Source organism: Theropithecus gelada, chromosome 15 (genome assembly GCF_003255815.1).
Source record: "Theropithecus gelada isolate Dixy chromosome 15, Tgel_1.0, whole genome shotgun sequence".
NCBI classification, from domain to species: Eukaryota; Metazoa; Chordata; class Mammalia; order Primates; family Cercopithecidae; genus Theropithecus; species Theropithecus gelada.
The window spans coordinates 3,538,131-3,565,212 of NC_037683.1; the positions used below are offsets into that span (position 1 = coordinate 3,538,131).

The 27,082-nt window shown below is 56.6% G+C and overlaps 1 protein-coding gene across 2 annotated transcripts in view; it reads right to left on the bottom strand.

Moving 5' to 3' along the window:
* COL5A1 (collagen type V alpha 1 chain) overlaps positions 1-27,082 on the bottom strand; it is a 203,676-nt gene that overhangs the window by 140,681 nt on the left and 35,913 nt on the right. For both annotated transcript variants that reach the window (XM_025358858.1, XM_025358857.1), the window contains exons 2-4: positions 15,883-16,050; positions 6,690-6,903; positions 5,204-5,366 (exon numbers count right to left, since the gene is read on the bottom strand). In XM_025358858.1, coding sequence (XP_025214643.1) covers positions 5,204-5,366; positions 6,690-6,903; positions 15,883-16,050 — 545 coding nt within the window. The remainder of the gene's footprint in view (positions 1-5,203; positions 5,367-6,689; positions 6,904-15,882; positions 16,051-27,082) is intronic.

Here is a 27,082-nt window from a genome sequence, read left to right on the forward strand (position 1 = left end):
CATCGCGGGAAACCTGGGGGGTTGGGGAACAATGCCCTGAGTCCTCCTCCCACACCAGTGCTGGCCCCAGGGCACTGGCACATCCAGAAGGGACAAGACTTGGGATGAGAACTTCGCAGGACGATGTCCCAGGCAGCTCCCGCATACTTGCCCTGGGAACAGGCAGCATGAGAGGAGCTTGGCCATCCCACCCCATCCTAGGAGACAGAGCCCATGCCGGGGGGTCTCCTGCCAGCTCCACAGGGGGACGCTGCTGAGAGAGGAGGACAGGGGCCTGCGAACCCACACCTTGCTGAGGGTCTGCTGTGATGACAGGTGCAGGCACCAGCAGGAGGCGCCCTGGAGCACTCGCCCTAGCTGGGGCCGGCGGGACCCTAAGCCAGTTCTTTCCCCCCGGGCTTCTCAGTGGCTCCATCCACCTGAGGGCTCAGAGGCCTCATCCTTATGGCAGGACTCACGGCACCTAATTCATAAGGGGAGTCCAGAAAAGCTGAGGAAAGGGACAGCTCAGGACAGTGCCACTGTGGATGGCGGGCCACCTCTGGCCCATTGTCACTGGCAGATGACCACCGACAGTGGGCCAGAGAGCAGCTCTCACTGCCAAAGACCCAGGACAGGGTGGTTCCCCGCGGCCCTTGGAGGCACTCGCATCTAACACAGATTTGATCTCACCAACCCGAAATCCAACAGCGTTGGCCCTATTGCCTCATTTTACAGATGAGGACACGGGGCTCCAAGTCACCAGCAGGGAAGGAAGTCCAAGGCTGGGGGAACCCGCCAGCAGCACGCCCTCCATGCCCATCACTTCCTTCATGCGTGGCTCCGTGAGGGACGGCAGCGTCCCACTTCCCCTGCACGGCAAGGCTGCCCCGCTAGAACCAGACTCAGGGACTGGGAGGCAGTGAGGGGCTGGTCGACAGGCGAGGGTTCTGCCGACATGGCCAAGGTCACACACTCAGGCCCCGCGTCTATACCCAAGGAGGCGGCGGGCACAGCACCAGCCGTTAGCACTGGCCTTGCACTGCGGGAGACACATGTGTCTTGGCCCTGAGGGTCTCTGTCTCCCCCTGTCCCTCAAGGGCGCATCACTTTGGACAAAGGGGGCCTCTGTGGAGCCACACACACCCCAGGAAAAACCCCAGTCCCTGTTTAAATGAACTCTCTTAGAGTTTGGTAAATCCCTGTTTGGTACCAATCTAAGCACAGAACAGACTGGCTTTGAATGAGCGAAAGTCATCCTTCCAGGGGAAGATTGGGGCTGCTGGAGGAATATGTCTCAACAGTGCCAGCCCCTCGTTTTTAGAGCCTTCTAGAGCAGCCAAGCGGCTGAGATGGGAGGTGGTGTTACATGGAGCCTGCTGGAAAGCAGAGATAAATCACTTTTACTTCAAAAGAAATAGAAATTCTCTTCCACGTGCAATGAGACAAAAGGTGGCCGGGACTCTGAGGCCAACTCACCAAACTTCCTCCTCACGCTGTTAAAGAAAAAGAAAAAGAAAAAGATGCTTGGGGCAGTTGAAGGCATCGCTGATCCTGCTGGACTTCATTAAGAGAGACAGGTCCAATTTTCCAACGTGAGCACAGCTAACAGCCAGGAAACTCTGGGGCTAGGAAAACACCTCCTCCAGACCATTAAAAACTTGCGGTCAATAAAAACCTCTCGTTCCTGGCAGCCACTCTGGCTCCAATCGAATTCCACGACAGGAAAAAACGGCTCACCCGAAACACAGGATTCGGAACCTATCTGTGACCTACTGTTTCGCCCAGAAGCCCTGCCAGGCACCAGCTGCAGCGTGAGACCCTGCACCGTTCTCTGGAAGAACAAATCGGGGTAGGAAAACAGCCTCCTACATTCAAGAGGCATTTCCTTTTGAAAACTGCACGTTACTTTCATTCTTTGGGAATAAAGTAGGTAAACTATGGCATGTTTGCTGTCGGCCACTCATAGGCATTTTTCCTGGATTAATTCTCACGGTGCCTCACACACACACACACACACACACACACACACACACACACACACACACGAATGCGGTGGGTACTATTATTGTCATTTTACAGATGGGGAAACTGAGTCTCAGAGCGGTTAGACAACTCACCCGAGATCTCACCACTGGGAAACAGTAGAGCCAGGATGCAAACCCAGTCCTGAACACGGATTTCTAGTGCTTTCCTGTGGTAAGGGACTCTTCACATACGTCTGCTTTTGGGAAATCAGCTTTTCCTGCTCAGTTAGAATATCAACGAAGCACTATTTGTTTTAGGATCCTAATTTTTTAAAGATAAAAAAGCTTTTTCCTGAATCTTTACAGCAGAACACACTAGAAATTACAAAGATTTGACACAGCACAAAAAAGCGACTGCATGACAAACATTAAAACCCCGGGGCCCGGCGCGGTGGCTCAGGCCTGTAATCCCAGCACTTTGGGAGGCTGGGCACGGTGGCTCACGCCTGCAATCCCAGCACTTTGGGGGCCGAGCGTGGTGGCTCAGGCCTATAATCCCAGCACTTTAGGGGCCAGGCGTGGTGGCTCACGCCTGCAATCCCAGCACTATGGGGGCCGAGCACGGTGGCTCAGGCCTATAATCCCAGCACTTTAGGGGCCAGGTGTGGTGGCTCACGCCTGCAATCCCAGCACTATGGGGGCCAGGCGCGGTGGCTCACACCTGCAATCCCAGCACTTTGGGAGGCTGAGGCGGGCGGATCACAAGGAGATCGAGACCATCCTGGCTAACACGATGAAACCCGTCTCTACTGAAAAACTAAACAATTCGCCAGGCATGGTGGTGGGCACCTGTAGTCCCAGCTACTTGGGAGTCTGAGGCAGGAGAATGGCGTGAACCCGGGAGGCAGAGCTTAAAGTGAGCCAAGATCACGCCACTGCATTCCAGCCTGGGTGACAGAACGAGACTCTGTCTTAAAAAAAAAAAAAAAAAAAAAAAAAAAAACCCGAGGCAGGGCCTCAACCCACAGAACAGGCAGCAGTGGGGGCGGCTCTGGCAGGTGCCCAGGCCAAGCCCAGAACCTCCCCTGCAGCTCTGCAGGTAGCCTTACTGTGACCCATGTTTGACAAAAGTCTTAAAGCTCATCAATGTCACCTGCTTTGCCTAGATCCTCCCACCAGCAAAAGGCAAAACCAGCACTGGATCCCAGCCTATGTGACCCCAAGGCAGCTTTTAACCCCAGCTCCCCAGAATAGCCCAGAAGCTGCCTCCTGCCTGGCTGAGGACGGCTCCTGTGCCCGCAGTTCCTTCCAGGCATCTAGGCAGGTCTGGTGAGAAGCGTGCCCGGAGGGTGTGTCTCAATAACTTGCAAAATCTGGTTGTGCCAGCAGGACCCAAGCACCCGCCCTACTCTACCGAAGCCTCAGGCTACAGCTTCCTGGAAACTGACGCAGAGCCAACTGCAGGTTCAGCAGAATCTCCACCACCTTCACACCTACTCCTGGCTTCTTCTAACAGGCCCATCTCGTTCTGCAGAAGGTGGCTGCTCTGATCATTCCTCTGCTGTCTGCACTGGGTTGTTCGGCTCTGTCCTGCCTTTCTGCTTGCCTTGACACTGGATTAATATCCAGAACAACTGCATTTGACATTAAGCCAGGGCTTCCTGTTAACGGAGGCAGTGTGCTGGTGTGTCACTGCATTCGACCTCATGGAACCTTTGCCACAGCTCATGAGGCAGCCACATCTGCGATCCCGTTTTACAGATGGAAACGCTAAGACAGAGAAATAGCAGAGCAGCGTGCCCGAGGCCCAAACCCAACACTCGACAGAGCTGGGAGTCCAGCCCAGGTGGGCTTGCCCCGAGGCCAGCACTCTGCGGAATGTCCAGCTCACAGTCATACTATGAAGTCCCCAGTATGATTTTCTAGAAAGGTGAGACTTTCAGAATTGCCCTCTTCTCACATGCACAAAGCCCCAGGGCCAGTTCAACTGTGCCCGTCCCCACGAGCAGACATCACTACCTTTAACACAGAAATGAACTCATTACGTGTGATGTCTCCTTTGCATGCCCTTGGCAGAGCACCAAGATTGAGTCAACACGGTGTCTGCTTTGGTGACTCTGAGTCACCGAGAAGAATCATGGGCCTGGGGACCCCACCTCAGCCATGAAACAGGGGCAGCTGGATGCAGAACCGATGTGTAGACAGAGCCAGGAGCTCACGCCGGCGCTTGGGGATTTAGGGAGGAGACACTGCCCTATGGTGTCCCATCTCTGCAGCCCTGGAGGAGGAAATCCCAGAGCTGGGATGGCCCTTGGAGACCATGTAAGCCAGTGGCTTTCGAACAGCTTTTAGCCACAGAGCCCTGGGTGCAAACAAAATCTTCTACAAAACCCAACTTACATAAACCAAAAAAGAAGCCCAGTGAAGGAGTCCTGGCTGCTGCCTAACCCAAGCTGCAGGGACAACAGTCACTGCAGTGCCCTTGGGAAGTGCGGAGTCCAGGACCCTGTGCAGGCTGTCGCCCCAGCACCCCAGGAGGCAGCGCCCAGGCTCCCGGTGACTCCAAGACCCCCACCTGGGGCAGCTGGGGATCACTGGTCACTTGCAGGGGCTCTCAACCTGTTTCTTGGCAGTGGAACAGAGCATTCTCATGCAGAACCCCAAACTATGAAGGGCTCCATGGGCTGAAGTGAGGGTCCCAGAGCCCACCCAGCTCAGGCCCCCACTCCCAAGCCTCTGAAGCATTCCCCAGGAAGGCAAGGCCCCTGGCTGGACACAGCTAGACTCTGGAGTGAGGCCAGCCTGAGTTGGGTCGGCACAGGTCTTCCTGGTGCATCCACACAGTGGCCCAGCTCTGCCCTCCAAGCTCACCCAGAGGACGGCTCCCCCGTCCCAGGATGGCCCCGGATACAGAGGGCAGGAGTCTCCATGTTTCCAGGAGCCTCAGCACGAGACTGGACAAAGTCCCTGTCCTTTCCAAGCCAGCACTCAGGACACACATACTGGGCCCTTGGGACAAGGGTGGCCACTGTCATCCCCACACAGCCTACAGGCGACAGCACCTCTGGCCCCTCCATTTCTGAAAGCTACAAACATCCCTTAGGACAGCAGCAGAGGCTCCTGACCAACAGAGACAGTGACCACAGTGGACCACCAGCCGGTCCCTGCCCGAGGAGCCCTCTCCAGCAGCAGTCACAGTGGCTCCATACGAGGAGTGCCCTGGGTGGGCACGGGGAGTGGTCTGCCCTCCTGCTCACCTCAAACACCTCCTCATCCAGGATCCGGGTGCCAAACACGATGATACCGTTGACGTCTATCATGGGGTGGTCACTGCGGTCGAGGAATTTGGTGGTCTTCTTTTTACAGTCGAGGACCAAGGTGACATTTTTCTTGTGGACGCTGAGAGCAATTCTGTGCCACCTGCAGAGAAACAGACGGTGAGGACAGGGCTTGGATCACAGACGCCAGCTCAGGTGATTTTGCGGCAAATTCCTCGAGACACAGGGAGAAGGCCCACTTCCTGCACGAACGTGGTGGGGTGGAGCGGATCAAGGCCTGGCCTCTGGAATCGGACAAGTTAGGGCAACCCCACGTGCCATGAGATCTACCCATTCCCTAGAATCCTGGTCCCTCAGACAAGGACAGCTGTCTGAACCCTGGAAGCCCATCCAGGAGCCCAAGTGAAAGGGGAAAGGGGGAGCGTGCAGCACTCGACACGGACTCGGGAGCTGGGAGCGGGATCCCTGCAGCACGGTCACAGCCATTGGGAGAAGGGCAGGGCGGCGGCCGTTGCATTTTGCTGTGTGCATAACAGCACTCGTCATGTGCCCTCTGAACCCCAATGGCAAACCGCAGGCAGCCAGAGAAGACTGGGGGTGAACAGGAAATGGTGGAATGAGGGCAGGGCGCGGTGGCTCGAGCTTGTAATCCCAGCACTTTGGGAGGCCGAGACGGGCAAATCACGAGGTCAGGAGATCGAGACCATCCTGGCTAACACGGTGAAACCCCGTCTCTACTAAAAAATACAAAAACTAGCGGGGCGAGGTGGTGGGCACCTGTAGTCCCAGCTACTCGGGAGGCTGAGGCTGAGGCGAGGCGGAGCTTGCAGTGAGCTGAGATCCGGCCACTGCACCTCAGCCTGGGCGACAGAGCGAGACTCCGTCTCAAAAAAAAAAAAAAAAGGGAAATGATGGAATGAGTGGATCTGTCTGAAAGTCTTAGCGAAGAATTCAGATATCATGTACTGAAGGCCTTCCGAGGCATGACCTCACACGTGCTGACCACAAAAGAGGCGACTGACAAGCCCTGGTGCTGAGGTCCGCACCCAACAGAGCGCCCTGGCACGACCCGCCTTTCCTCATGCTCACTCCCACTCCTAACACATCTGTGTCCTTGAAGGATACCTTAAATCCTTTCTGGAAAAGATGGGGTATAACCTCACAATTTCCTGTGTCCCTTCTGACACAAACAGGCTGGAATTTCACGTGCTTTAGTACACTTTACAAACGGGCAATGGAGGGCCAGGAAGGAGAAGTGACTCCACAAAGCCACAGACGATGAATCAAGACCATAACCCAGGTTTTAGGACTCCAAGCCCAGCGCCCTCTCCTCTGCTGTGGCGTCTGTGGGAGTCTCGGTACCGGCTGCTGCACGTCCCCTGGTGTGCCCTACATCTGGTCAGTGGTATGAGCTGGCCTGATTCCCACTCCGGCAGGAGAACAGTTGCCAGAAGTGCCCACTTACTTGCCATCTGACAGGTTGATACCCCGGAAGAGGGGGTAGTCTTCTGGGCCAGGCTTCCCCGTGTGGTCCTCGTAGAGGAAGACGGGAGAGCGGCCCAGCTCCAGCCCAATCTGCTGGATACCCTGCTCGTTGTAGATGGAGACCAGGAAGGCCTGGCTGCCTTTCTTGGCTTTCACAGTTGTTAGGATGGAGAAGTCCTCGGGAAATGCAGACGCTGGAACAGAGCACAGAGATGAGAAGGCAGTCGGGGAGCACCCCCAACCACGCCCAGCCATGGCTCTCTGCAAACAAGCCAGCCCGGGGCCCTGGGAAGCTGTGCTGCCCATGGTAGGGCACTGTCATCTGATGCACATCTGCCCCTTGATCAAACTGTTCCTGCAGCCCTTCCCTGCTCCCACTTGGCCAAGCCTGCCCCCTTCAAGACTCAGTGCAAATGCAAACTCCTCCATGAAACATGGCCAGTCCTTCCAGCTGGGAGCCCTCAACACCCTGTCCTCAGCTCCCACGCCTCAACCCATCTGTGTGTCGACCCTCAGGAGAACCTCTTGGGCTGTGAGCTGCCTCTGGACAGAGGCTGCTTCTCAGGCATCTTTGTACACTCCATGGGGTCTCACCACTCAGCATGCAAGGAAGGGAGGGAGGGAGACGGAGGGAGGAAGCAGAGAGAGGAAGGGAGAAGGGAAGCACCAGCCTCAGACTGCCACTAGAATTGTACTTTGTGACCTTTCCTGGTTGCTATGCAAAACAGAGAAAACGTGGAAATTAATCAAAAGAATTGAATCCAAATTTAAAATTAGAAAAAAAAAATATATATCCTTAATATATTAACAGGAGAAATTACGTCTTACAACACCCGCCAGAAGCAATCTGAGGTCATTAAAAGGTAGACCCAGGCTGGCCCAGCCACGAGCACCTAAGCCCACCCCACATGTCTGCCCCTCATCCGTGGGCATGACCGGAAGCCCTGGCCTCTCCTGTCCATCGATCCTGGTGGCGAAGGTGGCGATGCTCTCACCCTGGACCACCTTCAGTTCTGCCAAAAGCCCGGGGATGAGGGAGGGCCTGTGGCTAATTGATGCCGCTGGGCCAGCCAAAAGTGCTGGGCCTAAGGCTGTGGGCTCCTCAGAACCAGCCAGAAGGAGCGTCCCAGCGGGGTGTCACAGGGACGTGCCAAGGAAGGGGCCCAGGACCTGCTGCTGGAGCGGCCCCACAAGCAGCACTGCTACGGAGGGCTGGGATCTGGTGAGGGGACTTGAGCCATCGGGAATCCGTTATCAGACCCACCCCTTCTTTAGAAGTGCGGACAAAGGTGAACCAGGTGGCCCAGAGGCCCCTGACCCCATGGGGCGGCAGAGTCTGGATCTGCCGCAGCGGCGCCTGCATAGCGGCTATCCGTGAGCACCCTCTGCTGGCGAAATCGTGGCAAGGCAGGCAGCAGCCTCACCGCCTCTGCCCCTGGCCACTCCAGCACAGCTGCAGGGGCCACACTGTGGGGAAGGGGACGCTGAAGGCCCCCTCGTCCCACAGCATCCTGAGGCTTCCCAGCGGGAGAAGAATGCACCGCTGGTCGCAGCCTCTGCATCCTCTGTAAGGTGCTGCAGGGAGATCTCCCAAGGGTCCGAGCAGACCCTCCAAAGCCCCCACAGGCCAACCCAGAGCCTGGGTAAGCGCTGGAAGTTGCCACAGCAGCAGGCTCATCCTGCAGGTCACGAATCTCTCACTAAGGCGCTGACAGGGAACGGCAGGGAACAGCTGTGGCCAGGCACCCTACGTTGGCCAGCTCCAAGTCATGACTCAGCTGTTCCCACAGAAGACTGGGCCCCGGGTGGGCCTGGCCAAGGCCCCTGTCCCCAAAGCTGGGGACAGCCCCAGGTGGGGGTGATGACAATCAGTGTGGTCATCTGGGAAAGGCAGGTTTCACGGAAGAACTGGCTTAGGACTCCCACGTCTAGACACAAGCCATCAGCTTTGTTTTTTGGTTTTTATGGGGGGTTTTTTTAAATAGAGTCTCATTCTGTCACCCAGGTTGGAGTGCAGTGGTGAGATCTTAGCTCACTGCAACGTCCACCTCCAAGGTTCAGGCAGTTCTCCTGCCTCAGCCTCCCAAGTAGCTGGGACTACACGCCCATGCCACTACGCCTGGTTAATTTTTGTATTTTTGGTAAAGATGAGGTTTCACCATGTTGGTCAGGCTGGTATCGAACTCCTGACCTTAGGTGATCCGCCCAACTCGGCCTCCCAAAGCGCTGGCTTTATGGCTTTGCATCACCCCTCCACATGTGGGCATGTGGGCACGGGACCCTGGAGATGGTGGCCTTAGCTGGTTCCACCTATGTCGAGGGAGTGGGACCTGCCATGCCCACCCACCATGAGGGCCCCAGATGGCAAGGTTGCCAGCAGGACCATGGCGGCATGGGGCACTGAGGGCCAGGTGGGATCTCACCTGAAGCACCCAGGACAGACGGCACAATCACCATCTGAGTCCACTCCCTCACTCTCATGACAAAGGGTCACCTGGCTCCCATCCCCAACCCACCGCCACCTTGTGTGCCAGAGTCATTCTTCCATCTTAAAAGATCAAAGAACAAGTTGAGCACGCTCATCTCTCCGGCACGAGGCACCGCAAGGCCCACGAACCCCCATCTCCTGCAGCTCATTAAAATGCCGTTTCTCAAGTTTTGAAATCTCTATGGTAACAAATTTTCTCAGCTCAGATAAAACCCAAAAGGATAAATTATGTTGAACATTAATCTCTCTCCTGGCAAAATAACAATGGATTCATTGTCACTGCGAGATGGCCCATTCGAGTCATGACATGAGCTGGGACGCTGACACTTTATAATCCACGCTGTCCAGGCACTCTGGGAGGAGGGAGTCAGCAGTTGAACACTTCATGTTTCATTTCTCCAAGAAAAGTCACAGTTGACAGGGGTGGGCTCCGGACTTCCGTCTCGTTCTGTCGCCCAGGCTGGAGTGCAGTGGCACAATCTCAGCTCACTGCAAGCTCCGCCTCCTGCGTCCAAGCAATTCTTCTGCCTCAGCCTCCCAAGTAGCTGGGACTACAGGTGCCCACCACCACGCCGGGCTAATTATTTGTGTATTTTTTAGTAGAGATGGGGTTTCACCATGTTAGTCAGGATGGTCTCTATCTCCTGACCTCGTGATCCACCTGCCTCGGCCTCCCAAAGTGCTGGGATTACAGGCGTGAGCCACTGCGCCCGGCCAGAGCTTTTCATTTTTACTTCTGCTGGAGTCCAAAGGCACTAGAGCATTTTAGGTATGCAGTAGGAGTACAATAAATGCATTTGTGTTGAAACGGCGTCACACTGAGCCGACAGTTACTAAGCACACTGACTGCTCACTACAGTGGATCATGTGATCAATAAACGGTGACTGGTCCCCTAATAAACAGTGATTGGTGCCAGGCTCTGGGGTGACACAGTCGATGGACATATATGGCCCCTGACCTCAGAAAGTGATACTCCCATGATACAAACAGAAATCATCAAACCAGTTAGTTAAATAATTGCAGGCTGGGTGAGGTGGCTCACACCTGTAATCCCTGCACTTTGGGAGGCCGAGGCCGGAGGATCACTTGAGGTCAGGAGTTCCACACCAGCCTGGCCAACATGGTGAATCCCCATCTCTGCCAAAAATATAAAAACATTAGCCAGGTGTGGTGGCATGCACCTGTAATCCCAACTACTGGGAGGCAGAGGTTGCAGTGAGCCAAGATCACACCACTGCACTCCAGCCTGGGTGACAGAGTGAGACTTTGTCTCAATAATAATAATAATTGCAAATAATGCAGGAGGCAGTGGGGCAGGGTGGCAGAAATAGGCCAGAGGATAGGAAATGAATGTGGGGTGTGGCTAACTTTGGAAAGGGGGCGGGTGAGGTTTCAGCTGGACCCTGGCAGCCCAGGAGGGGCCGGGCTGAGGGGAGCATGGCAGGCCCAGGGTAGAGGCCCAGGATCCAGGGGCACCAAGGCAGCCCTGCAGAAGGAACTTCCCAAGCCATCCTCGGTCCTGACCGGAAGGGCTCTCAGTCCCAGACTGGGGTGGGACAGGTAAGGGGCCCTAGACAGGAAGTTGTCATCTGGCAGCCCCTGCAGGGAGAACTTAGTTCTGGAACCTGCCGGCCTGGACCCAAACTTACTGCATTTGTCATGGCCAGAAGTGAGGTTCATATTCCCTGGGCTGGACCAACCCATGGGGTCGAAGATGGAGTGAGAAAGAGACAGTCTCCAGTCTCAAGGGGAGGCTGTGCACGTACCCAGGTGGGAACCCCACATCTTACTTCATGGGAGCCCCTCATCTCAGCCATGAGGGAACCTCCATCCTGCTCTACGGGGGTGCAGGGGAATGGGGAGCGTCTGCTCAGTGAGTAGAGGGTCTGCAAAGCCCCCAGGCTGAGGACACTACCCTCCTACTGCTGCCTCCATCTTCCCCTCACATCAGCCTGCCCCTGCAGCCGGCACCCTGTCCTCAGCCATCCCTGCGACCCTTGTCCAGCACTCAGCGCAGTCCTACGGAGGGTCCTGGGGCCCGGCGCGACTGGCTGCTCCCTCGCTTTCCGGCAGGAGGGTACTGGCGGGGGCAGCGAGGAGCAGCAGGACATTCAGCCCGAGGGAGGCTGATTCTGGAGCCCAGGCCCTGGGGTGCAGGAGAGCCACAGGTGAGGACAGGGCGTCAGCCAAGGGGCAGGGAGGCATGGGCAGAGCCATGGCCTCCACCCAACCCTGCCTGGGGCCCTGAGTAGGAGGCAAGTCTCAGAGGCCTGGGCAGAGGAGGGGTATGGAGGAAAAGGCACCTACAAAGGACAGAATGGAGAGGACCCCACCCACAGCACCAGAGCCCAGGAGGAAGCTGCGCACTGATCCAGCAAGTGGGCTCAGGTGGGGCTGGTCCCTGAGTCAGGTGACCATAGGGGACACTGCCTCGCCTGGTCATCCTCAGAGGGGACAGCTCAGATCTGGGTCATTACAAACAAGTAGTGCTGGGTCAACAAGGCAGGGAGTGCCCGATCCCGGGCCCCCAGTGGGGATGTGGATCCCAGAGCTCAGGCCACCCGGTGAGGAAGCCAGGCCCGCTGCCTTCAGGGTCTCAGGCTGCCTTACCGTGAGGCGACGTCTGCACTGCAGACACGGGGGGCCGAGGCCTGGGACCCCACAGGGAAGGAAGGAAGTCCCAACCCTCCCCGCTTCGCTGGCGGCCCCCGCGTCACAGTCCTGGGCTTCAGTCCCTGCAGCCTCATCTCCCTGGTGCCAGGACACCCCAGCACCCACGATCAGTCAGAAACTGTGGCTTGGGGTGGAGCTCCCTGGTCTGACAGATCCCAGAACCCAGACTGCTGGGTCTGAGCAAGACTAGAAAACCCTCTTCGAATAAGGGGGGAATTCTAGCCTCTGTCCTGCCCCCAAGTGCAGAAAATGCTAACAGGCTTCTTCACCTGCACAGAAGGGAGGGCGGTGCCCCTGAGGAGGGCGGCCTAGGGAACCTCGCTCTCCCAGGCCAGAGGAGGCCGGGCTCCGTCTGTTCTGTTCATGGCTATGTCTCCCTGGCACCCAGATCACTCTGCCAGTTCGTGCCTAGTGCGGGATACAGGACCAGCTGGTGCCAAAGTGGGTGGAGGGCAGAGGTTAACACCTGTGCAGCCTGGGTGGGGAGCGGCACTGTACCCAGGTGGAGGCTCCCAGTCACCTGCTCAGCTCAGCCTCCAAACCCCCACCCCCGTGATCCAGGGGCCACTTGGCTGCTGGGTTGCTGAGAGGTGTGTGGGCTCTTCAGGGAATGTGGGGAGCCAGCTCAGGGATTTTGTCAGGGGATTGGATGCCAGGGAAACAGCTGCCTAGATGTGGGCTCCTCCTCTCGCCAAGAGATACTTGCAGATACTGTTTTTGCTCCACTCAGTTCCCCACAGCCCAGGCCTTGCCGTGGCCACCTGGGCTGCACCATCTCTTCTTCGTCTGCAGCTGCCAGGCAGGTCAGGTCTCTAGAATCCCGCAGACGCTGCTGCTCCCTGAGACAGGGCACGGTGCAGCTCTGGCTCCCCTAGCGCTTAGGCTGACCCACACGAGTGGCTGACGCGAGGCCATGTCGGTCCCAAGCAAACAGCCCTTTCCTATGTGTGGCCCCTACATGCTGAGTGAGCACTTCTCAAATCAAACAGAAAATCTGAAGTGAGCTTCTGAGTCCCTCCACTGAGGAGGCCCACAGGCCAACGGGGGTGGAGGGAGTCAGAGCAACAGAGGACAGGTAGCGAGTTTGCTCTGAGAGCCGGGCGGAAGGGGGAGGTGGGCTACAGTGTCAGATTAAAGGAAATGCCGTCCTATGACACTGGTCTCCAACAGTGTCCCTTGAATGGCTTCCCCAACCCAACACTTGGGGACCTGCAGAAGGGACTCCATAGACATCCCTGCTTAAATACTTCCCAAGCAACCTCCAGCTTCATCTGCCATGAATGGGGCAACTGGCTTATATGGACCCACTCTACTCTCTAAGCTAATTCACAGAAGGCCCTGGAAGAAGAAGGGCAGCACTCTGGAAAACTTGGAAAAAACATGGACTTAAAAAGACATCCCACATACCACTCAGAAATTTACCCTAGATTATGTGTTGTTTGTTTTGTTTGCTTTGTTTTGTTTGAGACAGTCTCACTCACTCCGTTGCCCAGGCTGGAGTGCAATGGCGCGATCTCGGTCCACTGCTTCACTGTGTCACGATAACCTCACTCACCTAGCATCTGGTAAAAAGCCCGAAACAGACATGGAAACCAATCGATCTGCAGATAAGAGCCCTGCTCAGGGACAGGGGTCCCTGCTGAGAGGGAAGCACATAGAGCCTGCTATGCAGAAACTGCTGGAAGGCCAAGCCATTTCTTTCTTTTCTCTCTTTTTTTTTTTTTTTTTTTGACATAGTCTCACTCTCACTCAGGCTGGAGTGCAGTGGAGCCATCTCGGCTCACTGCAACCTCCGCCTCCCAGGTTCAAGCGATTCTTCTGCCTCAGCCTCCCGAGTAGCTGGGATTACAGGCGTGCACCACCACGCCTGGCTAATTTTTGTATTTTTAGTAGAGATGGGGTTTTGCTATGTTGGCCAGGCTGGTCTCAAACTCCTGACCTTAAGTGATCCACCTGCCTCAGCCTCCCAAAGTGCTGGGATTACAGGGTGAGCCACTGTGCCCGGCTGATTCTAGATTATTTATCCAATAATTAGCCTGTATTCCTGAGATACGATAATATTTCTGGTCACAGGATAATCCAGCAGAGAAGGATGAAGTTCAGTGAGTGTGTGGTGCCAGTGCCCCAGAATTGAGTGACACAGATAAGATTAAACACAGTGGCTGAGCTGGGCATGGTGGCTCACACCTGTAATGCCAGCACTTTGGGAGGCTGAGGCAGGTGGATCATTTGAGGTCAGGAGTTCCAGACGAGCTTGACTTATATACAAAAATTAGCCGGGCATGGTGGCAGGCGCCTGTAATCCCAGCTACTTGTGAGGCTGAGGCAGGAGAATGGCTTGAACCCAGGAGGCAGAGGTTGCAGTGAGCCGAGATCGCGCTGCTACACTCCAGCCTGGGCGACACAGCGAGACTCCCTCTCAAAAAAAAAAAAACACAGTGGCTGAAGATCCTTGGAAAGCAGGAGCACTTACTTCCCCAGTGTGCCCCTCAGCCTATCACACACCCAGAGTCCACGGGGTCCTTGGCAATCAGCTCCCTAAGCCCTTCCCTGGACCAGCCCTCCCAGGCTCTCTAGGTTACGAATTCTAAACGTGGGGTCATGGGGCAGAAAAGGGTGCAAATTCTGGGCCAAGATGCAGGTGAGCATTCCGTGACTAATTCCAAAAGAGATGTTCTCCCAAAAGCTTAGGAACGCTCCTCCAGCGGCCAGGAGAAACGGAACCGCTGCGGTCCTTCGTGAGGACAGGCTGCCCGTGCCGATGAGTTCCACACGCTTAAGGCTGGGGATCCACAACCCAGGGCCACTTGGGCACCCAAAGGTGGGTTTTTTAAGAGAATGTGGGCTGCCAGGGGTCCCAGGCCACCTCACCTCACCTCCACCGAGCTGCAAGGCAGGGACTCGGTGCCTCGGAGGTATTTCTTGAAATAACTCGTTCTCAAAGACATTCTTGAAAAGAACCGCCCAGCTTCTCTCAGAGACAAGCTCTTCAAAGTCACATGGATGTAAAGGAGGGCTGGGCAAGGGCTGGGGATGAGCGCACACAGAGTAAGTCTGTGGAAGCAGAAACGGCACCTCAAAAGAGGGTGTCCTTCAGGGGCCCCGCAAAGACAGGATCATCAGAAACCCCACGGCGCGTTCACAGACCACCCTGATCGTGGGTTCAATGCCGGACTCACCTCCAGGTCCACCAAAAAGATGCTGCGCTGTCTTCTAATAATTACAGAGCTTCTCATAGAGTGAACTCACCTACCCTACATGCCCCGTCCCTGTCTTATCTGAATCAGAAAGAGGAGCTCATTTTAGTCCAGGCCATGAGCACCCGGCTCGGGCAAGGCGATGAGGTTCTCCATCAACAGCTCATTAATCATGTCCAGATAAACCCAGAGGGTTTAATTAACTGTGACAGGTGCCACCCCACGACTGGGTGACAGGGACAACTTGAATGCTGCATCTTGGAGCTAATGCTGCTTAGAGCTGATGCTGCTTCTCACTCTGGGTATGTAATTAAAAGCAGAGACCCAGCGTTTGGCAGTTGATTCTCACTAAAAGCCTCGCGTGCTCTTGCTAAGAGTCACGACGTTTGATTCATCGTCTCTTAATGTCACTGCCCCAGTTAAGCTTTGTCTGGAAGTGCTTCCTCTCCCACGACCCCGAGGTTTCTCTCGACTCATCCCTCAGGACCCACCCAACTGCTTCTGCACTTGGAGTCCTGGCAGCCCAGCTACCACCGGAGACACGGCTGATAGAAGGTCAAGGGCACTGGGCCACACCCACCCACCCACATCCAGCAGAGAAGGACAGTGACAAAGCCCAGTTCAGTCCAGAAGGACAAAGTCCCACCGTTGCAACCGCGTTTTCACGACAGTGAAACGAAACCGGGCTCGTGAAAGGGGCTTCCTGGACAACTGAGCCTGTGTCTGCCACCACACAGGCTTCAGCACTGCTCCTGGCTGGAGGCCAGAGGGCCAACGGGACCCGCCACCCCAAACAGAAGGGTGCGGCACTTACCAGGGTACAACTGCTTGGTGGGTGCGCTGAGCTGCGCGTCTTTGGTGACTCTGTAAGCGACATCCGGGCCTTTGGAAGATCGCCGCGTGGCGCAAAAGCCTGTTGTCTTTGTTATTCCATCGGGCAAGTTGTGAAAATCTAGAACCTTCAGGAGATCTGCTGGCTGAGCTGAAATGACAGAGGAGGAGCGGGGTTAGCCACGGAGAGGAAAGGAGCGCCCGGGAGCACCCGGAAGCTGGGATGACGGGAAGCACCCCCACCCCCCACCACTGTGAATCCCGGGCACTCAGAAGAGCCCCAGGACTGGCTCAGAGCAGCGTGCTGGGAGAGGCAGAGCCCCACGCTGTGGAGGAGGATCCCATCCCGGTCCCCACCAGCAGTCACACACCAGGGGCAGATCCAGGCTTGCCCAGCTCTGATGACGCCCGCTTTCCTCATTGTGCTCTCGTGGTTCCTGAGGCTGGTAGGGGCCACACACCCAGCCTCCCAGACACTTTTTCTCATTGGCCACGTAAGGACAGCAGCCCGGGCCGACGCTGGAAGGCCGCAGAAGGCCCACTGCGGAGCTAGCCGCCTTATGGGGTGCTGTGCAATGACACGGAAGCACTGGAGGGTCACAACGTATGCCCTGCAGCCCTGAGAACCTTCATCCCGCCTGAGACTCCTCTGGAGGGCATGGGGATGTCACCAGCCTAGTTTATCCCTCCTCGTTATCCACCTGGACTGTCTGTCACCTTCCCATGACCATTTACAGCGGGTGTGCAGTTTCCATTGCCCTGGAAGACCCCTGCCCACATCACCAGACCATGCAGAGCCAAGAACAAGGGAGGGGCAGCCCCCGCATCCCTTCCAGAAGGTTCCTGACCCTCAATCCGGGGGCTCTCAGGGAAGGGCAGGGGATAAGCTGACCTCTGGCCAGCTGAAGCCATGATCGTTACCAGGGAGCTCAATGGTCACCCTCCAACACAGAAGACGGCCCCATCTGCCAGAGCCTCCATCCCCCACACCACGAGGACCCCAGACCTGCATCCACCACAAGGCACGAATCCAGGTACCCGCCCTGAACAAGGTCAGCTTCATGGGGGAAAGCACCGCTCCTGTACCTACAAACAAGAGGCTCCCTGGGAGTCTGGGTAGAGAAAATAAACTCGAAGTTGGCGTTGCAGCGACAGAACAGTGTGTGCTGGGGCGGCCTGGGGGTTGGAGGAACCCAGCAGCCACCAACCACCTGCCCAGTAGGTGTGAATGGGGTTGGGCCGGACCCCCTCTGCTGGCCAATCAGAGCATGACACCGCCCTGTCCCAGACGGTCAGCTCAGGGACGGACATGAGACCAGCCAGGACAAGGAAGCACAGTCCTGGGGCTTTTTTCCTTTGGGAACAAGGAATCCTCCCGCTCTGCCGGCTCCAAACACAGAACAGGAACCTGGAACTGCTGGCAACTGTCTTCTGAGCGGGCGGAGAATGCCTGCCTGAGGACGCAGAGACAGACTCTGGCCACACTGTTTGGGTAGCTGGAGCAAGCTGTGCCTGAACAAGAATCATCTACAGAAACCGGTGTATCCATCTTTATGCTAATGCCAACTAGAGTTAGATCCCAACATCTGCTACTAAACAGTGCCCATCTCCGGGTGCAGCGGTGTGGGCCTCCTTAGCTATCAGTTCCCTGCTCCCTGACCCTGCTCCCCAGGGAGGAATGATGACAAGCCTGGGACGGGCTCAAGAGGAAAGTCCCACGTTTTTCACAAGGGTGGAAGGTTTGGAGGTGAGACGGGATGGCCAACCCAGGTTTCCTCTCTGCTGGTTTTCGAGGACTCCTGCAGCCAGCGGCACCTGGAGCCTCAGCACTGCCATGGGAGGAGGTGGCCGCCAGAGACGACGGTGCAGCATCACTGCTTGTCCCAGCAGGCCCTCAGCAAGAGGGGTACCCAGACGGAGGATCTGTCTCCCCAGCACTCCCTGTCCCTCCAGGGGACTCAGCGCAGGCACTGTGCTTGGTGCGCAGGCCACAAGGAGGTATAGACAGGGCCCTGTGCCGCCCCCAACCACGCCATGACCAGCTGACGGTGCAGGGAAGACAGCAGCCTGGGGGTGGGGCTCTGAAGGAGACCAGGGTGGAGGGAAATTGAAGCTGCACTTCTCAATCATGAAGCACCTCCCCATCCACAGTTCTCTGGAAGGTTCCACAGTACCCAGGTCCTAGGGTTTTGAAGTCCCTGCCTCCGACGGTGTCATTTCTACAGCCTGGCTTCGCTGCAGTCCTCTGCCAATCAAATCAAATAGCCAGAAACATGGGGAAGCTGAGGATTTCCCACCGTGGTGTGGGAACAGTTACAAAGGGGAGGGGCAGCCCAGGGACCCAGAACACCCTGCGTCCAGGCTGGCCTCTCATGGCCTCTCTGATTTCCTGAGTGGCTTTCGGCTGCCAAGCAGCGCACAGTGCACCCAGCTCTGTCACTCCCTTGGGCATGTACGGCACCTCCCACCTGGCCCCCGCAAAGAAGGCTTTGGTGGGCTTTTGCCTTTGACTTGAGAAGCAACGCTGAGTGCGGGTGCCTGGTGAGGCTGCACCGCACAGCCCTCGGCCTGGATGCAGCCCGTGGGAAGAGAGGACGCGCCAGCTGCCGGCCCACCTGCTGAGGATGACACAGCGCCGAGCCCTGGGTCATCCCTAAGACTCAATTCCAGCATTGGCAATGGCCAGGGCAGGGGAGCAAGGATCCCAGCCGGGGCTTCCTGGACTCACACCGTAATAAGCCCGTGATGCTCTTCCCAGGCTCAGGCTCGCAAGCCTGTTTTCTCCATTGCTGAAGACGAGAGCTGTTTTCCAGCAGGCTCGGTGGACATGTTCACAGATCTCTGTTGCAACAAGTTTAAGAGGCCACCAGACCTTTCCCAGGCCCAGTGCCACCCCTCCTGCTGGCCAGGGGCTTCCTTTGCCAGAGCAGAGGAAAACATTCAGTATTTTTTTTTAAAAGAAAAGGCTGGGGAGAGCCTGGGAAGAGCCTGGCAACACAGCCTTTCAGGAGCTTTTCTTCCAGTCTCCATCAGGATGAAAACTCCAGTTGGACACAGCACGAGCTTTGGGGACACAGGGATGTGGGTTTGAAGCCAGTGTCACCCCCCACCAGAGAGTAGATCCCAGTGGGTCAAGGGCAGTGAGAGAAGCTGCAGAATCAATGGTGGCCACCACACACTGGTCCGGGCACTGCTGGGCTCAGCAAACAAGAACCCTTCTCTTTTACCCTTTTCTCCTAGACAGCCAGGCAGGGGCCCATCACCAGCATTTCCCATAGGACCCACCGAGCAGCCCAGGTGCTCAGTGAAGATGGAGATGACATCACCCGTGTGGTCTCCACACCCAGCCTGGTGCCCACTCTTTCATGAGGGACCATGCGGATGTGCCCAGAGGTTCCTGAGACCGATCATTTGATGCACAAAAGGCCAGCTCCCAACGCTTCATGAAACAAAAACTTTGTTGCTTCCATGGAACCCTCACCATGACCGGATCACCTATGCGGTCAGTCCATCACATGGTGGGTGGGTGGGTGGGTGGATGGATGGATGGATGGATGGATGGAGGGATGGAGTCCCAGAGAAGAGCAGGCATCCTGCTGTGCCTTGGCCACCCAAGGTCCACCCCCACCTCCTCTGGGCACCATCCTGCTCTGCAGTCTGGGGAGCTAAAAACTACATTTCCCAGGTGCCTTTGCATAAGGATGCAGGGTGCAAATTAGAGTCTACCAATCAGAGAGACTCATAGAGTTAGACAGTGAGAGGGAGGTAGCAGCCCCCCCAGCCCTGGCACAGCCAGCAGGGTCATATCACCAGACACAGCATATGGAGGTGGTCCTGGTGTCCAGACCCCCACGCACACCACAGCCTGGGACCAGCTTCAGGGCACCAGGTGGCACTGGCAGCAGCAACTTCCTGCAGTCTGAGTGGCAGCCTCGCTATGGTGGTGCAACCCCAAATGGGATAGTGGGGTGGGGCCTCCTGACCCCACCACGCCAGTCTCCCGAAGACTGTATCCACCTGACTCCCTGCATTCAATCCTTTCCCCAAAGTGGCTTGCTCCCATCACCTGTGTGCACTGAAACCAGGAGCCTCCCTGGAGCCACCTATGGGACACGGGCCCAGCACAAGGCCACTGGCATCAGAGTCTTTAAATCACAGGAGGCATTTACCCCCAGCACCTAGGGGTCAGGCTTCCTGCACAGCCTCGCTCGCCCAAGGAATACCTCTTGCCCTTCCCTGAGTTGACCAGAGTTAGAGAAGTAGGCCTTTGTGTCCCCTGCACTCTTACAAGTAGACGTATTTGTCATTGGCATCCCAGAGGCCCATTTTCATAAGGATGTAACCCGGTATCATGTCCCCAGATGTATAAAGGAATGGACACCAGCAAGGTCAGTTTTAAGGAAGAAGGGAGGTGACTGAAAAGAATTGGATGGCCAGGCGCAGTGGCTCAGGACTGGAATCCCAGCACTTTGGGAGGCCAAGGGAGGCACATGGCTCGAGCTCAGGAGTTGGAGACCAACCTGGGCAACATTGTAAAACCCCATCTCTACATAAATACAAAAATTAGCCGGACTTGGTGGCATGCACTTGTGGTCCTAGCTACTTGAGGGGCTGAGGTGTGAGGCTCATTTGACCCTGGGTGGCGGAGGCTGCAGTAAGCCAAGATTGCGCCACTGCACTCCAGCTTGGGTGACAGCATAATCTGGTCTCAAGAAAAAGGAAGAGGAAGAAGAAGAAAAAGAAGAAGGAGAAGGAGGAAGGAAGAAGGAGAATAATTTGGAAATGAGTGTTTGAGTTCTATGTGGGTGCCATGCACCACAAAACGCAGCACAAAGACCCTGATAAGAAATACAAGCAAGACTGCAGCACTGGCACATAGGAGGAGCTCAACATAGACATGTAGGATGGATGGATGAGTGGATGGATGGTGGATGAATGAATGGTAGATGGATGGATGGATGGATGGATCAATGGATGGATTGGTAGGTGGATGGATGGGTAGGTGGATGGACGGATGGATGGATGGATGAATGGATGGATGATGGATGGATGGATGGATGGATGGATGGATGGATGGATGGATCATGGATGATGGGTGATGGATGGATGATGGTGGATGGATGGTGGATGGATGGATGGATGAATGGATGGATGGTAGATGGATGGATGATGGATGGATGGATGGATGAATGGATATATGATGGATGGACAGATGATGAATGGATGGATGATGGATGGACGGATGGATGGATGAATGGATGGATGGAGGATGGATGGATGGATGGAGGATGGATGGATGGATGGGTAGATGGGTGGATGGATGGATGATGGATGGATGAATGGAATGATGGATGGATGGATGGATGGATGATGGATGATGGATGATGGATGAATGGAAGGATGATGGATGGATGAATGGGAGGATGATGGATGAATGGATGGATGAATGGATGCATGATGGATAGATGGATGGATGAATGGATGCACAATGGATAGATGGATGGATGGATGGATGATGGATGGACGGATGGATGATGGATGGATGGATGGATGGATGGATGGATGGATGGAGAATGGACGAATGGATGGATGGATGGATGAATGGACGGATGGTGGATGGATGGATGGATGGATGGATGCATGAATGGATAGATGGTGGATGGATGGAGGAGTGGATGGATCAATCAATCAGTGAACAAATGAGCAAGTGAATGGTGAAAATCAGGAGGTACAGGGCAATTTTACAATTGCCACACTAAGTTGTCAGTCTTTCCACCAGCCAATAACAATGTCTCCACTAACCATGCTAGGATAACTTTCTCTGTCCCCAACAGGCATTTCCATGATCACCCATGGAGGTCAGCTTCTCTGCTCCTCCAGAGCTAACCCAGAGTAACCGCATTCCATGTCACTCTAGGGCCTGCCACCCTCTCATCACACAGCTGCAGGACATGAGATGCTGAAACATCATCCAAGGACCACAGTGCTCAGTGCACCCAGGTGCTCCTGGCCTGGACCAGCAGTGGACTAATGTGGCCCAGCACAAAGAACCAGAGATGGGGGATTGAAAGCGAGCTGGTGAGGGTGAGGCATGAGAATGGAGCCCTGGGCTCCCCTTAAGGCCTGGGGCTCACAGACCTGCTGAGAAGGATGAATGCCGGCAGCCAGGTGACCCAAGACACAGTGGGGCAGCATCACAGTGCCCAGCCCAGCAACGCTCTGCTTCCCCCCGGACCTGGGGGGTTGCTGGATATCTGCACAGGGCTCTAGCACCTACAGCAGCTGATGGAATGAGATGGCTCCTTTTAGCGGAAACTTAAATCAGTTCCTGGCCGTCTACTGGTGCCCACATACTCCTCCGAGTGCTCAGATGCAAGAAAGGGGCAACTTCAGCCCGGTCACAGCCTGCCCTGCTGTCTCTCAGGCTCAGCAGCCTCTCCCCTTGGAAGTGGAGCCCCTCATGAAAGAATGCTTCTCCACCAACAAAAGAAACGCTGTGGAAGTCAGCCGCTTTCGGGAAGGAGAGCAGAGGTCTGGGGCCACCCTCTTGAGTGACACAGATGTGTCAGACTGGAATCCGGAACCTGAGCCTGGACGCTCCATGGCACCACCATCCCACCAGCCTCGGGGAAGGGAGACACTCAGGGGGTGCCCTGTCAAGTGCTGACCTCAGTGCCCCATCTCACAGGGCGGCAGGAACAGAGCCCTCGCGTGATGGAGAGGGAGCACCGCAGGGCGGCAGGAACAGAGCCCTCGCGTGATGGACAGGGAGCACCTCAGGGCGGCAGGAACAGAGCCCTCGCGTGATGGAGAGGGAGCACCGCAGGTCGGCAGGAACAGAGCCCTCACGTGCAGGGCAGGGCCGGGGCCTACGCAGGAGCCCCCACACACTGGGCACTCAGTCGTGTCTGCTGAATGACTGAGTGAGCGGACCCACAGCTTCTACACACAACAGCCTGGGAGAGGGTGTAAGAGGATGCAGAGAGACAGACTCTGGACACACTGTTTGGGTAGCTGGAGCAAGCTGTGCCTGAACAAGAATCATCTACAGAAACTGGTGTATCCATCTTTATGCTAATGCCAACTGGAGTTAGATCCCAACATCCGCTACTAAACAGTGCCCATCTCCGGGTGCAGCGGTGTGGCCCTCCTTAGCTGTCAGTTCTCCCCTCCCTGTCCCTCCTCCCCAGGGAGTAACGATGACAAGCCTGGGACGGGCTCAAGGGTAAAGTCCCACTTTTTTCACAAGGGTGGAGGGTTTGGAGGTGAGACGGGATGGACAACACAGGTTTCCTCTCTGCCTGTTTTCAAGGACTCCTGCAGCCAGGGGCAGGCACCTGGAGCCTCAGCACTGCCGTGGGAAGAGGTCACCCCAACCACCTTACAGCCGTTCTACTTTTCTAAATAAACGCCTGCTTCGGCCTGGTGTGCCGCTCTGCTGTCACCGTCTCACAGTGGCCCTCACAGAGCAGGAACAAGCTGTGAACAGAGGGGAGGGTGCCTGCCCTGCCCAGGAAGGAGGCTGGGTCTGAGGCCATGGGATGGCACGCTCCTACGAGGGCTGCTGGGGCCTGCATTGGATCTTTTTCTCTAATTCCTTTCCCCCCCCCCCCAAACAAGTTCAGTATCTTTAAGCACTGGCTATGGTTGGACTGCCTTTGAAGGCCAGGCTGTCTGTCCCCACCAGATGATGTGCTGGCCACGGTCCCCCCTCCCAAAGGCTGGGCATTTGTGGTCCATCAGAGCCTGCTCCTTTTTGCCAGCAAATGCACAGGGGCTCCCGCGGCCCCAGAATCACAACACACCAGCGGATTCCACCTGGTCACTCGGGTCACTCAGGGGATGACTTTTCCTCAGGTCCCCCCTCCCGGTGCCCCCCTGAGCCGGAGCAGTGCCCACTGCTACTTTCCAGTCAAGGAGTGCCCCTCAGTGCTGATTCGCCCACCTGCCTGACCTCCGGGATTCCTGCACCCTTCCTGGGGCACCAGGCTTTCCCCCAATCCCACCAGGCGGTGTGGTAGGATTCTAGTATTATCTTTATCTCCTTATCTCATTAGAAGGTTATTTCCAACTCTGTCCCCGGCACTGGGCTGGCTCCATCGGTCCTGGGGTCGGGGGTCTCTGGGGAAGTGTGCTGGCCCAGCCCGGTCTCTCGGCCCCATGTTCACCCATACAGTGCCCTCCACATGCCCGTTGTGTTGGCTAAAGGAAGCCGCCGCTCTTGAGTGACACAGGTACAGAGTGCTCCACTCAGGACCTGGCCTCCAGGCAGCACGGCTGGGGGAAGGCAAGGCACTCGGCCGGGTCCCCAGCACCCAGCAGAATGGTGCTGTCGGCTCTGTGGACACCCAGTTCGGCCCCCAGCCCAAACAGAGCAGCCTTTCTGCCTGGTCCTTAAAGCTCCCCAGCCTGTCTTCCAGAGGTCACCATCAAACACTCAGCACCCCGGTCCCAGATATTGAGCCCAGGTCGCGTCCTGCCAAATGTCTGTGGCCTGCACAGCCAAGGGACCAGGATGGATGGACTTGATAGAATGAGCTGGGGATCAGGGGTTCGGGGGAGGCAGCTGTGGGGACAGACAGAGAGCGAGGAGTGGGGGGAGAGAGAGAGAGCGACAAAGATAGAGAGAGACAAAGAGACAGAGACAGAGGGAGAGACAGAGAGAGAAAGAGGAAGAGCGAGGGAGAGAGGGGAGGTTTCTGCGGGTCCCAAAGTCGGTATATCCTTATCTTCAAGAGAAAACTTGTATATCCTTATCTTCAAGAGAAAACTTGAGAGTCTCCAAATAACCCCAAGCTTGAGGTCTTCACAGTTCTCGGGCTAGAACTCTAATTTTAGAGCCAGGAGTCGTAAACAGCACCTGGGCTAAGAGTCTTCATTGGGAAAGAGGAATCGAGGTGCAGGGCAGGCGAGCATGGTCACTCGCAGGCTGGTGCCGCGCTGGGGCCGCAAGCGAGCTACCCTCAGCGCCCAGTCCATCCCAGTCCCAAGCGCTGTTCCACTCTGGAGCCAGTGACAGGCTCCCGAAACCACAGGCACACGCTGGCCTATCCGGACACAGCTGGCAGCCTCCATTCTGGTCCCGCCTGTGGCCCCATCACTGGAACCATATCACCGCTACGTGCATTCCCCGGGCAGCGTGTGCCGCCTCCACGGGCTGTGAACCGCAGGAGGGCAGGGGCCCCGCACAGCCTAGCACCTGCGGATGCTCACAGAAATTGCTCGCGAAGCCGTCAATTTGCTCTGTTTGTAAAGGGCCCTGCGGAGCCGGGGAAGGGCAGCTGTCCCTCCTAGTTCCCTTCCTGTATTTCCTGGAAGCCAGAGAGCAACAGCTCTTGAAGGGCCAAGCTGAGGGCTGAGCCATCGAGCCACAAGGGAGGGTCTGGCCCAGGGCTGAGGCACCCCCCACCCCAGCCCTCCCTGCAAGGCAGGCGGCCTCATCAGTGAGGTCAACCCAGCAGGTTGAAAAACAAACAGAGGCGCTCTGGAGGCTCTGACTGAAATTCTTCCTCAATGACTAAACCAGGCAGCAAAGCGAAGGGGCAGGGGTGGAAAATGCACAGAGGCCTGGGGGCTGCAGGGCAAGCCGAGGACACCACCCTGGGAGGATGGCAGATGGCCCGGCCTCTCCCGCTGCCCCCCAGGGCTGCAGTGCCGGGCAGAGACCTGGAGACCTGAGCCCAAACTGCCAGCCTGTCCCTGTGCTCACTGCCACATCACGAAAGCAGGCTCCATGCACCCACCTAAAAGCTCCCATCAACGTCCAACTCCTCTGCCTGATGTCAAAGTCCCAGCCCTCACCCATCCCTTTGTCCCTGTGGGATTTTCCCGGGAGACCCTGGATCTCATGGGTCCCTCTCCTCACCAGTGTCACAGCCCTGCAGGACCCCATCATGGTGCATTAGAACAGCGCCCCCTTGGGATTGTGCAGTGCACAGCACGGCCACCCTCCCCAAGCCCTTGGGGCCCCACCTCAAGACCTTCTGCACCTCAGGACCTCACTGGGCATGGCACAGCAGAGAGCAGCAATTTGGAACCGACCAGGGCTAGTCAGGACGCCAGCTCCGCCCTCCATAGCGGGGACCATGGTTGGTGTCCTCGGCCACGGGTCATGGAGGTAGGGGTGTGCTGGGCAGGGAGTTCGCACCTGGAAGGGGCCTGCTGTCCCCACCCCTCCACGCCACCAGTCTTTGCAAAAATGACTCTGACCACCTGCCCAGCTTGTCTGTCACCAGAGCCTTCAGGGCCGAGCTAAGGCCACCTCCTGACACCTGTGCCCCGACCCGCATCCAGACACCTGTGCACCGACCCGCAGTGTTTCACAGGGTGAGCAAATGGCCTGTAGCCAGGCCTGGAGGCTCTATGTTAACCTTCGCCTGGATGGCCGCCCTGAGTGGGCTTTGAGGTGCCCAGAGGCACTGCGCTTGTTCATGACTCCCAGCTCATCATTCCTTGCTGAAGAATGAAGGGCCCGTCCAAAGGGCCTCTGGCGGAGTTCTTCCTGAAGGAGACAGTGTCACTGCTCTCACTGCAGTAGTTACTATGAGATTCTCTGTGCACAGGATCTGTGGCTCATCTGTGTCCAACACTAGACCCCCCTCCCCACAGGCACAGGCCTGCCTGACCCGGCACCACCCCACTCCCGGGGTAGACTGACTTGGATCCCAAATCGCCCATGTACAAGCCCCATGGTCCTGGGCAAAGTAGGTCCCATCCCGGATGCTGCCTGTCATTATCTGTAAGAGGGACACAGTAGAGCCTCGCAAGGGGAGTGGCTGGCAGGAGCTTGAGATCTGACCACCGGAGAGCACCAGGGCACCTCCGCAGTGCCCCCTAACCAGCCCCACAGTGCAGGGGACAGAGCGGGGAAGGACTGTGGGGTGGTGGGTTAGGGCCTCGGAGACTGTTCTTCCCACACAAGACACAAGACTAGGAGGCCCAGAGAGCGAAAGGAAGAAAAGGATGATCAGGCTCCCAGCGCCAACGGCAGGGTATCGTTTTAAGGGTGTCGAGTAGTGAAGAGGAGGCTCCAAATGAACTGAGAATTGATGAGAACTGAAGGCCTGAAAGGCATCTCGGATAACAGAGGGCAGAGACCACGTGACCCCAACAGAGAGCCACTGAATGGGACTGACCCAGCAAGCCCTGGAGCCTCGCCCTGCACAGATCTAATGCCTGCCCCC